Genomic DNA, 14,248 nt, shown 5'->3' on the forward strand with positions numbered 1-14,248 from the left:
ATCTGTTTAACATATGAAGTAAGTAATCATGTTTGTCATACTTGATATAAGAACATATGTGGTGAAGTATGTCAAGGTAAGATCTTTTATGTAACCCAGGTAAGCACATTCCAATGACCTTTTTGTCAGAGAAGTAGAAAAGTTACAATTGTCTTTGTCTGTTTACCTGGATTGGTTTTTGCTGTTATTTCTGGTGTTTGAGTTGACGGTTTAGTTATGGTTGTTGTCTCTAAAATGATAGAGAAGATTTATTTAACCTTATAAATGTATGTTTCAGTTGAATTTAAAAAAGGCAATTGTGAAAGAATATTTACGTAAATTCACCCTAAATTGATGTATATTTCAGCAGCTCTGATTTAGTCATGAATAGGAACGCAGCTGCTAGTAACCATGGGCCTGATTTGTAAATGTAAGTTACAGTTTTGTGAATGTTTACTCTTTATTGTAAGTTTACTACTTCTGATATTGATAAACTCAACTTGGAAACTTAGTACAGAAATGTTAGTAACTTGTCTCCACCATGTGACTAATGCATTTGGCTCACTCTTATGCTGGTGGTTGGCATACCTCCCTAAACCCTTCCCTGACTCTCCTTAAACCCCTCTTACTCTTCCTTAATCACATCAACTTTAGTAGTAAATCTTTTCCTTTTACCACTCATCCCCGTGTCCGTCCCACGTTCACTACTAAAACATATACTTACTTGGAAGAAGACTAGACAGTCAGGGAGCAAACTCCACACCAAATGTCAGGTAAAACTTACATATGATAGTACCTCATGTAGTGTGGTTTGTAGTACTAAAAGACATCCCACAATGTGCAGTTTGAGAGTCAGATCCATCGTTTTTTATACAAAAATGTAATACTCTACAAAGGAAAGCTTTCACCTTTCTATAAATATCCAATATTACATTTGCTTTAGGATGTGTGTCCTGCATTTCACTTCCTTCAAAGTTCATGCTCAAATAAGCAGTGAAACAATGGAAAGAATTAATATGAAGGCCACAATCTAGGGCTAGGACTATTTAGGAAAGATATGTTGCCATAATGACTGGAAATTATGGTAGGGATTTTCAAAGTTAGCAAGTGTTCTGAATTCTTATATGTGTTTATAATTTTTTTTTCCAGGTAGTATTTATGAAATCAAACAATTTGAGTTAATTGCAGCATTGGGTTGAATTACTGCATTGGGTCCAATGACGGGATTAGGCATATATTCTTAATTTTCAAAGACCTGGTGTGCTCTTAATGCTTTCCTTTATTTTCTATCAACCTTGGCAAGTTTAAAGATATTATATTCAATTAGTTTTTACCAATAATTTCTATTCTTGTATTCCAGCGCTTTTGATGGTGATATAGTTGAAAGTTTATGTTGAAAATGGGACACTTACAGTATTAAAATCCATTAATTCGGAGACTATGTTTCAGAAGTAAATTGAAACACCCATGCCAAATTATACTGCTACTTCTGGCAAAGGTAAACATATTCATTGAATTGACATCTATAACAAATTCCAATTCCAGAACAGTCCTGTTAGTCATGGCTGTGAGGGAAATGTTATTTACTTCGTATTTAGAAGAAAAAAAAGAGAAGTCTCACAATGGAAAGTTTTACTCATGCTAATATCGCTCTACATTGCTTTTAACTTTATGAATGTGCCTTATACTGCATTGAAGTGAAAAAAAGAAATGTAAGAGATTGAAGAATATATTCCTAAACTTAGAGAACATAAGTGTACAACAACTCTCTCTTCTTGCTCTTAATAATGGAAATAGTATCATGCCCTTCTTAAGCCCCCTTCTTGTTGCAAAGAAAGATGGGAATAAAAAGGTATACCAAACAACATTTACCTGGAGGGAATGTTCCTGTGGTCGCTTGTGGAGTTTGTGATGTTTTTGAAGCTGTTGTCTCTATCAAAATCAAAAAAAGCTATTTAAGTGAAGGTTAGTTCTTTAGGTGCATCTCTTTATGTTAGAAGAAAAACAGACCATGAATAGATTTTGCAAATAGAAAATAATGAGCTTATTTGAACAGGCAGCTACCAGAGAAATATATATATTATGTGGACCCACTCTTGCTGCACAGACAGGCATAAAAAATAAAGTGTGTAAAGCTGCATTTACCTGGAGAAGATGTTCCCGTTGTTGCATGTGGCGCTTGTGATGTTTTTGAAGAAGTTGTTTCTAATGAAAAAGAAAAATGTTACTTATATAAGCTTTATTTCTATGGGTGTATTTCTTGAAGTGGGAATGGAAGGAAACCATGAATATGTCTCATAAATGTTAATAATGCTCATTGGTGAGCTGTCATCCAGGTATGCTAGTTGAAACGATCAAACCTCACTCTTTAAATCCATGCCATGGACTATGGATGAAGGCAAACACATTATTACAGATGACTAGCTTAATACATTTCTTGCAATTTGCAAAGGTAGAACATGTCACTAAAAACGATTTCTAGGTCACTCAGAAAGATTGGATCAGTTGACAAATTTCACTAAAACTTTTCATGGTAGCCATGAACGTCATAAAGAGCTAAATAAAAGGAAAATTTCTATGACACGAAGAGAGGGTAATTTCTCAATGAAATTCATTATTCTTTCAAGAATGCGCTAAGGAAGGATAGATCATTCCATGGACACTTGCTAGCTAATAACCTAGACATATGTACTTATCAATAAAATGATAGAAAATTCAAGTCATTGAAATGAAAGTAAAACTTACTCATATATTCCCTTCACTCCCACTGAATATTTTGAAGTTTGTCAGAAGCAAGGCTCCAATAAATATAGTCAATATAGAGATGTATTCTTCTGCAATACTAATTGGGGTTATGTGATACTAAACCACCCTTTTCACTGGAAGGATATTTTTTTGGAATTTGACACCGGTAGCTCAATCAGATTATGTGCAATACCTATAAAGCCTACATCAACAATTTGTCTGAGATTTTCAGCGATAGCAAGATATTTTCGAATGGCCTAATTATTTTATACTCGATTTTTCTAAGGCTGACACAAATGACCATTTACACAATCTGTTTAACATATGAAGTGAGTAATCATGTTTGTCATACTTGATATAAGAATATATGTGGTGAAGCATGTCAAGGTAAGACCTTTTATGTAACCCAGGTAAGCACATTCCAATGACCTTTTTGTCAGAGAAGTAGAAAAGTTACAATTGTCTTTGTCTGTTTACCTGGATTGGTTTTTGCTGTTATTTCTGGTGTTTGAGTTGATGGTTTAGTTATGGTTGTTGTCTCTAAAATGATAGAGAAGATTTATTTAACCTTATAAATGTATGTTTCAGTTGAATTAAAAAAAGGCAATTGTGAAAGAATATTTACGTAAATTCACCCTAAATTGATGTATATTTCAGCAGCTCTGATTTTGTCATGAATAGGAACGCAGCTGCTAGTAACCATGGGCCTGATTTGTAAATGTAAGTTACAGTTTTGTGAATGTTTACTCTTTGTTGTAAGTTTACTACTTTTGGTATTGATAAACTCAACTTGGAAACTTAGTACAGAAATGTTAGTAACTTGTCTCCACCATGTGACTAATGCATTTGGCTCACTCTTATGCTGGTGGTTGGCATACCTCCCTAAACCCTTCCCTGAGTCTCCTTAAACCCCTCTTACTCTTCCTTAATCACATCAACTTTAGTAGTAAGTCTTTTCCTTTTACCACTCATCCCCGTGTCCGTCCCACGTTCACTACTAAAACATATACTTACTTGGAAGAAAACTAGACAGTCAGGGAGCAAACTCCACACCATACGTTAGGTAAAACTTACATTTTATAGTACCTCATGTAGTGTGGTTTGTAGTACTAAAAGACATCCCACAATGTGCAGTTTGAGAGTCAGATCCATTGTTTTTTATAGAAAAATGTAATACTCTACAAAGGAAAGCTTTCACCTTTCTATAAATATCCAATATTACATTTGCGTTAGGATGTGTGTCCTGCATTTCACTTCCTTCAAAGGTCATGCTCAAATAAGCAGTGAAACAATGGAAAGAATGAATATGAAGGCCACAATCTAGGGCTAGGACTATTTAGGAAAGATATGTTGCCATAGTGACTGGAAATTATGGTAGGGATTTTCAAAGTTAGCAAGTGTTCTAAATTCTTATATGTGTTTATACATTTTTTTTCCAGGTAGTATTTATGAAATCAAACAATTTGAGTTAATTGCAGCATTGGGTTGAATTACTGCATTGGGTCCAATGACGGGATTAGGCATATATTCTTAATTTTCAAAGACCTGGTGTGCTCTTAATGCTTTCCTTTATTTTCTATCAACCTTGGCAAGTTTAAAGATATTATATTCAATTAGTTTTTACCAATAATTGCTATTCTTGTATTACAGCGCTTTTGATGGTGATATAGTTGAAAGTTTATGTTGAAAATGGGAGACTTACAGTATTAAAATCCATTAATTCGGAGACTATGTTTCAGATGTAAATTGAAACACCCATGCCAAATTATACTGCTACTTCTGGCAAAGGTAAACATATTCATTGAATTGACATCTATAACAAATTCCAATTCCAGAACAGTCCTGTTAGTCATGGCTGTGAGGGAAATGTTATTTACTTCGTATTTAGAAGAAAAAAAAGAGAAGTCTCACAATGGAAAGTTTTACTCATGCTAATATCGCTCTACATTGCTTTTAACTTTATGAATGTGCCTTATACTGCATTGAAGTGAAAAAAAGAAATGTAAGAGATTGAAGAATATATTCCTAAACTTAGAGAACATAAGTGTACAACAACTCTCTCTTCTTGCTCTTAATAATGGAAATAGTATCATGCCCTTCTTAAGCCCCCTTCTTGTTGCAAAGAAAGATGGGAATAAAAAGGTATACCAAACAACATTTACCTGGAGGGAATGTTCCTGTGGTCGCTTGTGGAGTTTGTGATGTTTTTGAAGCTGTTGTCTCTATCAAAATCAAAAAAAGCTATTTAAGTGAAGGTTAGTTCTTTAGGTGCATCTTTTTATGTTAGAAGAAAAACAGACCATGAATAGATTTTGCAAATAGAAAATAATGAGCTTATTTGAACAGGCAGCTACCAGAGAAATATATATATTATGTGGACCCACTCTTGCTGCACAGATAGGCATAAAAAATAAAGTGTGTAAAGCTGCATTTACCTGGAGAAGATGTTCCCGTTGTTGCATGTGGCGCTTGTGATGTTTTTGAAGAAGTTGTTTCTAATGAAAAAGAAAAATGTTACTTATATAAGCTTTATTTCTATGGGTGTATTTCTTGAAGTGGGAATGGAAGGAAACCATGAATATGTCTCATAAAAGTTAATAATGCTCATTGGTGAGCTGTCATCCAGGTATGCTAGTCGAAACGATCAAACCTCACTCTTTAAATCCATGCCATGGACTATGGATGAAGGCAAACACATTATTACAGATGACTATCTTAATACATTTCTTGCAATTTGCAAAGGTAGAACATGTCACTAAAACGATTTCTAGGTCACTCAGAAAGATTGGATCAGTTGACAAATTTCACTAAAACTTTTCATGGTAGCCATGATCGTCATAAAGAGCTAAATAAAAGGAAAATTTCTATGACACGAAGAGAGGGTAATTTCCCAATGAAATTCATTATTCTTTCAAGAATGCGCTAAGGAAGGATAGATCATTCCATGGACACTTGCTAGCTAATAACCTAGATATATGTACTTATCAATAAAATGATAGAAAATTCAAGTCATTGAAATGAAAGTAAAACTTACTCATATATTCCCATCACTCCCACTGAATATTTTGAAGTTTGTCAGAAGCAAGGCTCCAATAAATATAGTCAATATAGAGATGTATTCTTCTGCAATACTAATTGGGGTTATGTGATACTAAACCACCCTTTTCACTGGAAGGATATTGTTTTGGAATTTGACACCGGTAGCTCAATCAGATTATGGACAATACCTATAAAGCCTACATCAACAATTTGTCTGAGATTTTCAGCGATAGCAAGATATTTTCAAATGGCCTAATTATTTTATACTCGATTTTTCTAAGGCTGACACAAATGACCATTTACACAATCTGTTTAACATATGAAGTAAGTAATCATGTTTGTCATACTTGATATAAGAACATATGTGGTGAAGTATGTCAAGGTAAGACCTTTTATGTAACCCAGGTAAGCACATATAAATGACCTTTTTGTCAGAGAAGTAGAAAAGTTACAATTGTCTTTGTCTGTTTACCTGGATTGGTTTTTGCTGTTATTTCTGGTGTTTGAGTTGATGGTTTAGTTATGGTTGTTGTCTCTAAAATGATAGAGAAGATTTATTTAACCTTATAAATGTATGTTTCAGTTGAATTTAAAAAAGGCAATTGTGAAAGAATATTTACGTAAATTCACCCTAAATTGATGTATATTTCAGCAGCTCTGATTTTGTCATGAATAGGAACGCAGCTGCTAGTAACCATGGGCCTGATTTGTAAATGTAAGTTACAGTTTTGTGAATGTTTACTCTTTATTGTAAGTTTACTACTTCTGATATTGATAAACTCAACTTGGAAACTTAGTACAGAAATGTTAGTAACTTGTCTCCACCATGTGACTAATGCATTTGGCTCACTCTTATGCTGGTGGTTGGCATACCTCCCTAAACCCTTCCCTGACTCTCCTTAAACCCCTCTTACTCTTCCTTAATCACATCAACTTTAGTAGTAAGTCTTTTCCTTTTACCACTCATCCCCGTGTCCGTCCCACGTTCACTACTAAAACATATACTTACTTGGAAGAAGACTAGACAGTCAGGGAGCAAACTCCACACCAAATGTCAGGTAAAACTTACATATGATAGTACCTCATGTAGTGTGGTTTGTAGTACTAAAAGACATCAAACAATGTGCAGTTTGAGAGTCAGATCCATCGTTTTTTATACAAAAATGTAATACTCTACAAAGGAAAGCTTTCACCTTTCTATAAATATCCAATATTACATTTGCTTTAGGATGTGTGTCCTGCATTTCACTTCCTTCAAAGTTCATGCTCAAATAAGCAGTGAAACAATGGAAAGAATGAATATGAAGGCCACAATCTAGGGCTAGGACTATTTAGGAAAGATATGTTGCCATAATGACTGGAAATTATGGTAGGGATTTTCAAAGTTAGCAAGTGTTCTGAATTCTTATATGTGTTTATAATTTTTTTTTCCAGGTAGTATTTATGAAATCAAACAATTTGAGTTAATTGCAGCATTGGGTTGAATTACTGCATTGGGTCCAATGACGGGATTAGGCATATATTCTTAATTTTCAAAGACCTGGTGTGCTCTTAATGCTTTCCTTTATTTTCTATCAACCTTGGCAAGTTTAAAGATATTATATTCAATTAGGTTTTACCAATAATTTCTATTCTTGTATTCCAGCGCTTTTGATGGTGATATAGTTGAAAGTTTATGTTGAAAATGGGACACTTACAGTATTAAAATCCATTAATTCGGAGACTATGTTTCAGAAGTAAATTGAAACACCCATGCCAAATTATACTGCTACTTCTGGCAAAGGTAAACATATTCATTGAATTGACATCTATAACAAATTCCAATTCCAGAACAGTCCTGTTAGTCATGGCTGTGAGGGAAATGTTATTTACTTCGTATTTAGAAGAAAAAAAAGAGAAGTCTCACAATGGAAAGTTTTACTCATGCTAATATCGCTCTACATTGCTTTTAACTTTATGAATGTGCCTTATACTGCATTGAAGTGAAAAAAAGAAATGTAAGAGATTGAAGAATATATTCCTAAACTTAGAGAACATAAGTGTACAACAACTCTCTCTTCTTGCTCTTAATAATGGAAATAGTATCATGCCCTTCTTAAGCCCCCTTCTTGTTGCAAAGAAAGATGGGAATAAAAAGGTATACCAAACAACATTTACCTGGAGGGAATGTTCCTGTGGTCGCTTGTGGAGTTTGTGATGTTTTTGAAGCTGTTGTCTCTATCAAAATCAAAAAAAGCTATTTAAGTGAAGGTTAGTTCTTTAGGTGCATCTCTTTATGTTAGAAGAAAAACAGACCATGAATAGATTTTGCAAATAGAAAATAATGAGCTTATTTGAACAGGCAGCTACCAGAGAAATATATATATTATGTGGACCCACTCTTGCTGCACAGACAGGCATAAAAAATAAAGTGTGTAAAGCTGCATTTACCTGGAGAAGATGTTCCCGTTGTTGCATGTGGCGCTTGTGATGTTTTTGAAGAAGTTGTTTCTAATGAAAAAGAAAAATGTTACTTATATAAGCTTTATTTCTATGGGTGTATTTCTTGAAGTGGGAATGGAAGGAAACCATGAATATGTCTCATAAAAGTTAATAATGCTCATTGGTGAGCTGTCATCCAGGTATGCTAGTTGAAACGATCAAACCTCACTCTTTAAATCCATGCCATGGACTATGGATGAAGGCAAACACATTATTACAGATGACTAGCTTAATACATTTCTTGCAATTTGCAAAGGTAGAACATGTCACTAAAAACGATTTCTAGGTCACTCAGAAAGATTGGATCAGTTGACAAATTTCACTAAAACTTTTCATGGTAGCCATGAACGTCATAAAGAGCTAAATAAAAGGAAAATTTCTATGACACGAAGAGAGGGTAATTTCTCAATGAAATTCATTATTCTTTCAAGAATGCGCTAAGGAAGGATAGATCATTCCATGGACACTTGCTAGCTAATAACCTAGACATATGTACTTATCAATAAAATGATAGAAAATTCAAGTCATTGAAATGAAAGTAAAACTTACTCATATATTCCCTTCACTCCCACTGAATATTTTGAAGTTTGTCAGAAGCAAGGCTCCAATAAATATAGTCAATATAGAGATGTATTCTTCTGCAATACTAATTGGGGTTATGTGATACTAAACCACCCTTTTCACTGGAAGGATATTTTTTTGGAATTTGACACCGGTAGCTCAATCAGATTATGTGCAATACCTATAAAGCCTACATCAACAATTTGCCTGAGATTTTCAGCGATAGCAAGATATTTTCGAATGGCCTAATTATTTTATACTCGATTTTTCTAAGGCTGACACAAATGACCATTTACACAATCTGTTTAACATATGAAGTGAGTAATCATGTTTGTCATACTTGATATAAGAATATATGTGGTGAAGCATGTCAAGGTAAGACCTTTTATGTAACCCAGGTAAGCACATTCCAATGACCTTTTTGTCAGAGAAGTAGAAAAGTTACAATTGTCTTTGTCTGTTTACCTGGATTGGTTTTTGCTGTTATTTCTGGTGTTTGAGTTGATGGTTTAGTTATGGTTGTTGTCTCTAAAATGATAGAGAAGATTTATTTAACCTTATAAATGTATGTTTCAGTTGAATTAAAAAAAGGCAATTGTGAAAGAATATTTACGTAAATTCACCCTAAATTGATGTATATTTCAGCAGCTCTGATTTTGTCATGAATAGGAACGCAGCTGCTAGTAACCATGGGCCTGATTTGTAAATGTAAGTTACAGTTTTGTGAATGTTTACTCTTTGTTGTAAGTTTACTACTTTTGGTATTGATAAACTCAACTTGGAAACTTAGAACAGAAATGTTAGTAACTTGTCTCCACCATGTGACTAATGCATTTGGCTCACTCTTATGCTGGTGGTTGGCATACCTCCCTAAACCCTTCCCTGAGTCTCCTTAAACCCCTCTTACTCTTCCTTAATCACATCAACTTTAGTAGTAAGTCTTTTCCTTTTACCACTCATCCCCGTGTCCGTCCCACGTTCACTACTAAAACATATACTTACTTGGAAGAAAACTAGACAGTCAGGGAGCAAACTCCACACCATACGTTAGGTAAAACTTACATTTTATAGTACCTCATGTAGTGTGGTTTGTAGTACTAAAAGACATCCCACAATGTGCAGTTTGAGAGTCAGATCCATTGTTTTTTATAGAAAAATGTAATACTCTACAAAGGAAAGCTTTCACCTTTCTATAAATATCCAATATTACATTTGCGTTAGGATGTGTGTCCTGCATTTCACTTCCTTCAAAGGTCATGCTCAAATAAGCAGTGAAACAATGGAAAGAATGAATATGAAGGCCACAATCTAGGGCTAGGACTATTTAGGAAAGATATGTTGCCATAGTGACTGGAAATTATGGTAGGGATTTTCAAAGTTAGCAAGTGTTCTGAATTCTTATATGTGTTTATACATTTTTTTTCCAGGTAGTATTTATGAAATCAAACAATTTGAGTTAATTGCAGCATTGGGTTGAATTACTGCATTGGGTCCAATGACGGGATTAGGCATATATTCTTAATTTTCAAAGACCTGGTGTGCTCTTAATGCTTTCCTTTATTTTCTATCAACCTTGGCAAGTTTAAAGATATTATATTCAATTAGTTTTTACCAATAATTGCTATTCTTGTATTCCAGCGCTTTTGATGGTGATATAGTTGAAAGTTTATGTTGAAAATGGGAGACTTACAGTATTAAAATCCATTAATTCGGAGACTATGTTTCAGATGTAAATTGAAACACCCATGCCAAATTATACTGCTACTTCTGGCAAAGGTAAACATATTCCTTGAATTGACATCTATAACAAATTCCAATTCCAGAACAGTCCTGTTAGTCATGGCTGTGAGGGAAATGTTATTTACTTCGAATTTAGAAGAAAAAAAAGAGAAGTCTCACAATGGAAAGTTTTACTCATGCTAATATCGCTCTACATTGCTTTTAACTTTATGAATGTGCCTTATACTGCATTGAAGTGAAAAAAAGAAATGTAAGAGATTGAAGAATATATTCCTAAACTTAGAGAACATAAGTGTACAACAACTCTCTCTTCTTGCTCTTAATAATGGAAATAGTATCATGCCCTTCTTAAGCCCCCTTCTTGTTGCAAAGAAAGATGGGAATAAAAAGGTATACCAAACAACATTTACCTGGAGGGAATGTTCCTGTGGTCGCTTGTGGAGTTTGTGATGTTTTTGAAGCTGTTGTCTCTATCAAAATCAAAAAAAGCTATTTAAGTGAAGGTTAGTTCTTTAGGTGCATCTTTTTATGTTAGAAGAAAAACAGACCATGAATAGATTTTGCAAATAGAAAATAATGAGCTTATTTGAACAGGCAGCTACCAGAGAAATATATATATTATGTGGACCCACTCTTGCTGCACAGATAGGCATACAAAATAAAGTGTGTAAAGCTGCATTTACCTGGAGAAGATGTTCCCGTTGTTGCATGTGGCGCTTGTGATGTTTTTGAAGAAGTTGTTTCTAATGAAAAAGAAAAATGTTACTTATATAAGCTTTATTTCTATGGGTGTATTTCTTGAAGTGGAAATGGAAGGAAACCATGAATATGTCTCATAAAAGTTAATAATGCTCATTGGTGAGCTGTCATCCAGGTATGCTAGTTGAAACGATCAAAGCTCACTCTTTAAATCCATGCCATGGACTATGGATGAAGGCAAACACATTATTACAGATGACTATCTTAATACATTTCTTGCAATTTGCAAAGGTAGAACATGTCACTAAAAACGATTTCTAGGTCACTCAGAAAGATTGGATCAGTTGACAAATTTCACTAAAACTTTTCATGGTAGCCATGAGCGTCATAAAGAGCTAAATAAAAGGAAAATTTCTATGACACGAAGAGAGGGTAATTTCCCAATGAAATTCATTATTCTTTCAAGAATGCGCTAAGGAAGGATAGATCATTCCATGGACACTTGCTAGCTAATAACCTAGACATATGTACTTATCAATAAAATGATAGAAAATTCAAGTCATTGAAATGAAAGTAAAACTTACTCATATATTCCCATCACTCCCACTGAATATTTTGAAGTTTGTCAGAAGCAAGGCTCCAATAAATATAGTCAATATAGAGATGTATTCTTCTGCAATACTAATTGGGGTTATGTGATACCAAACCACCCTTTTCACTGGAAGGATATTGTTTTGGAATTTGACACCGGTAGCTCAATCAGATTATGGACAATACCTATAAAGCCTACATCAACAATTTGTCTGAGATTTTCAGCGATAGCTAGATATTTTCGAATGGCCTAATTATTTTATACTCGATTTTTCTAAGGCTGACACAAATGACCATTTACACAATCTGTTTAACATATGAAGTAAGTAATCATGTTTGTCATACTTGATATAAGAACATATGTGGTGAAGTATGTCAAGGTAAGACCTTTTATGTAACCCAGGTAAGCACATATAAATGACCTTTTTGTCAGAGAAGTAGAAAAGTTACAATTGTCTTTGTCTGTTTACCTGGATTGGTTTTTGCTGTTATTTCTGGTGTTTGAGTTGATGGTTTAGTTATGGTTGTTGTCTCTAAAATGATAGAGAAGATTTATTTAACCTTATAAATGTATGTTTCAGTTGAATTAAAAAAAGGCAATTGTGAAAGAATATTTACGTAAATTCACCCTAAATTGATGTATATTTCAGCAGCTCTGATTTTGTCATGAATAGGAACGCAGCTGCTAGTAACCATGGGCCTGATTTGTAAATGTAAGTTACAGTTTTGTGAATGTTTACTCTTTATTGTAAGTTTACTACTTCTGATATTGATAAACTCAACTTGGAAACTTAGTACAGAAATGTTAGTAACTTGTCTCCACCATGTGACTAATGCATTTGGCTCACTCTTATGCTGGTGGTTGGCATACCTCCCTAAACCCTTCCCTGACTCTCCTTAAACCCCTCTTACTCTTCCTTAATCACATCAACTTTAGTAGTAAGTCTTTTCCTTTTACCACTCATCCCCGTGTCCGTCCCACGTTCACTACTAAAACATATACTTACTTGGAAGAAGACTAGACAGTCAGGGAGCAAACTCCACACCAAATGTTAGGTAAAACTTACATTTTATAGTACCTCATGTAGTGTGGTTTGTAGTACTAAAAGACATCCCACAATGTGCAGTTTGAGAGTCAGATCCACAGTTTTTTATAGAAAAATGTAATACTCTACAAAGGAAAGCTTTCACCTTTCTATAAATATCCAATATTACATTTGCTTTAGGATGTGTGTCCTGCATTTCACTTCCTTCAAAGGTCATGCTCAAATAAGCAGTGAAACAATGGAAAGAATGAATATGAAGGCCACAATCTAGGGCTAGGACTATTTAGGAAAGATATGTTGCCATAGTGACTGGAAATTATGGTAGGGATTTTCAAAGTTAGCAAGTGTTCTGAATTCTTATATGTGTTTATAAAAAAAATTTCCAGGTAGTATTTATGAAATCAAACAATTTGAGTTAATTGCAGCATTGGGTTGAATTACTGCATTGGGTCCAATGACGGGATTAGGCATATATTCTTAATTTTCAAAGACCTGGTGTGCTCTTAATGCTTTCCTTTATTTTCTATCAACCTTGGCAAGTTTAAAGATATTATATTCAATTAGTTTTTACCAATAATTGCTATTCTTGTATTCCAGCGCTTTTGATGGTGATTTAGTTGAAAGTTTATGTTGAAAATGGGAGACTTACAGTATTAAAATCCATTAATTCGGAGACTATGTTTCAGATGTAAATTGAAACACCCATGCCAAATTATACTGCTACTTCTGGCAAAGGTAAACATATTCATTGAATTGACATCTATAACAAATTCCAATTCCAGAACAGTCCTGTTAGTCATGGCTGTGAGGGAAATGTTATTTACTTCGTATTTAGAAGAAAAAAAAGAGAAGTCTCACAATGGAAAGTTTTACTCATGCTAATATCGCTCTACATTGCTTTTAACTTTATGAATGTGCCTTATACTGCATTGAAGTGAAAAAAAGAAATGTAAGAGATTGAAGAATATATTCCTAAACTTAGAGAACATAAGTGTACAACAACTCTCTCTTCTTGCTCTTAATAATGGAAATAGTATCATGCCCTTCTTAAGCCCCCTTCTTGTTGCAAAGAAAGATGGGAATAAAAAGGTATACCAAACAACATTTACCTGGAGGGAATGTTCCTGTGGTCGCTTGTGGAGTTTGTGATGTTTTTGAAGCTGTTGTCTCTATCAAAATCAAAAAAAGCTATTTAAGTGAAGGTTAGTTCTTTAGGTGCATCTTTTTATGTTAGAAGAAAAACAGACCATGAATAGATTTTGCAAATAGAAAATAATGAGCTTATTTGAACAGGCAGCTACCAGAGAAATATATATATTATGTGGACCCACTCTTGCTGCACAGATAGGCATACAAAATAAAGTGTG

General features: G+C 34.1%; 1 protein-coding gene across 1 annotated transcript in view; it reads right to left on the minus strand.

Annotated features, from left to right (window-relative positions):
• Window positions 1-14,248, minus strand: part of LOC138301685 (putative uncharacterized protein DDB_G0282133) — a 198,864-nt gene that overhangs the window by 37,270 nt on the left and 147,346 nt on the right. The window contains exons 49-52 of the mRNA XM_069242200.1: window positions 11,229-11,288; window positions 8,194-8,253; window positions 5,160-5,219; window positions 2,125-2,184 (exon numbers count right to left, since the gene is read on the minus strand). Of these exons, the coding sequence (XP_069098301.1) occupies window positions 2,125-2,184; window positions 5,160-5,219; window positions 8,194-8,253; window positions 11,229-11,288 (240 nt within the window). The remainder of the gene's footprint in view (window positions 1-2,124; window positions 2,185-5,159; window positions 5,220-8,193; window positions 8,254-11,228; window positions 11,289-14,248) is intronic.

The sequence above is a fragment of the Pleurodeles waltl genome, chromosome 6 (assembly GCF_031143425.1).
Source record: "Pleurodeles waltl isolate 20211129_DDA chromosome 6, aPleWal1.hap1.20221129, whole genome shotgun sequence".
NCBI lineage: Eukaryota > Metazoa > Chordata > Amphibia > Caudata > Salamandridae > Pleurodeles > Pleurodeles waltl.